Here is a 1771-nt window from a genome sequence, read left to right as displayed (position 1 = left end):
ATTTAAAAAATATTCTACGCTGAGAAAAAAAGTTGTTAATTTGATTAAATTTTTCAACTTGATTAAATTTCTTTAGTTCAAGTATTCATGTATTTAAGTTAAATATATAAATGCTTAAACCGAAGTTTAAGTATTTTATGCGTTTAAGTTAAATATATAAATGGTTGAACGAAAGAAATTTAATCGAGTTTACAATTTTTTTTCAATTTAATCATTATTACGTTTATCCAAATAGCACACGACACAAAGCACGGTATCCATATGTTCTTAAGCTGATGTATGAATATATTTAAGAGATACGTGTTATCGTTTCACTTTTCATATTCGGAAACAAATTTTATCGTTTCCTAGCATTATCTAATGCAAGAGAATTCGATCGTTGAAATACGTTAAATTTTCTATAACTTAACTGTTCTTCGTTTTAATGGAATTTGTCATGAATAAATAATTAAAACTTTATTGTAATCAATTTTATATTCACGTCGTTAATTTTCGATTTATAATAATTAAAAACAATTGAACATTTGTTATTGTTTTCTATCACTTTTTTTTAACAGGATATTCGATCGTTTGAGGAAATAAAGTAAAAAATATATATCATACATGTAGCAGACTCGCATGGACCCGTTTTATACACAAATTTAACAAAAAAAAAAAAAAAGAATTATTGTGCGTGCTCACGTACTTCGCGGAAGGCGGATCTGAGTATGGACGCGTTCATCATTTAACTTGTTTCTTCCTTGGGAGGATACTCGAAAGTACAAAGAATCGAAGAACGATGTGCTGACGGTTCGCAGGCTGAATTAAGACTGACTGGGATGATTTGGCTACGCGTCGAAACCGGCCCCCTCGTCAGTCCTCGTCGCTCCGTCCCGCTCGAATATAGCCGATCCGGATTGATTCCTTTTATGCAGCCAAAACAGGTTGTTGCGTAATGACGAAATAAGGAATTAATCGTCTCGAGCTGCCTGCTTGCCTACATTGGAGCCACACCATTCGTTCCTTCTCTCGTTTTCCTCGTACGTCATTAAGACGTGCCCACATTTTGTTGCTATTTTGAAACTAATTTTTATCAGTTTCTGTAAGTATTTACGTCAAATACTTATCAGTATTTTTTTTTTTTTTTTATAGAAACGTATGCATATTCGATTTACTCTTGTTTAGCAGCTGTCATGATTCCGATAACATTTGCTTTTTTGAAGAAACGTTATGAAACAACGTTATCGCAATGACTTTAATTATTTCGTGTACAATGGCTTAACTAATTTTTTAAATTTTTCTTTTTAATTACACAATTTATATTTATGATATAAATATTGTAAACAGTATATATATGTAAATATTAAATATTATAAATGGTTTTGTTACATAAGTTATTGATCATAAATGAAGTGGCGAATCGATCTCGATCAATGAGATTAACAAACAAGTCACGAAAGAGATGTTGTATTTAAGTGAGATATTTGAATGAGACATTTAATTCGTACATCTTTAATCTATCAATCAACACACGTTCGTACATAATCATCAGGGATAAGTTAAATAAATTAGTATATTTTTTTTAACTACGTTAAAATAAAGTTAATGACTAATAAAATTAAATTACATTAAAAGTTATGTATATAAACAAGAAATTAACTCATTGAAAAGTTTCGTTAAGATTAAATAAAGTTAAATAAAAAGTTAATTATGAAAGTGTTAATTTATAATACTTATATTAAATTAGAATGTCGTAATTTTTTAAATTTACTTTAAATATTCTTTTCTATAT

The 1771-nt window shown here is 28.6% G+C and overlaps 1 protein-coding gene across 1 annotated transcript in view; it reads right to left on the bottom strand.

The window, feature by feature from the left end:
* The window catches only part of LOC105200366 (short/branched chain specific acyl-CoA dehydrogenase, mitochondrial), a 5734-nt gene extending 4815 nt beyond the window's left edge, over window positions 1-919 (bottom strand). Inside the window, exon 1 of the mRNA XM_026132683.2 lies at window positions 686-919. Within this exon, the coding sequence (XP_025988468.1) occupies window positions 686-724 (39 nt within the window). The 5' untranslated portion in view covers window positions 725-919. The remainder of the gene's footprint in view (window positions 1-685) is intronic.
* Between the last annotated feature and the right edge of the window lie 852 nt (window positions 920-1771).

This window comes from Solenopsis invicta, chromosome 4, assembly GCF_016802725.1.
Source record: "Solenopsis invicta isolate M01_SB chromosome 4, UNIL_Sinv_3.0, whole genome shotgun sequence".
Classification (NCBI taxonomy): Eukaryota; Metazoa; Arthropoda; class Insecta; order Hymenoptera; family Formicidae; genus Solenopsis; species Solenopsis invicta.
This window is presented reverse-complemented; position numbering and strand designations above follow the sequence as displayed.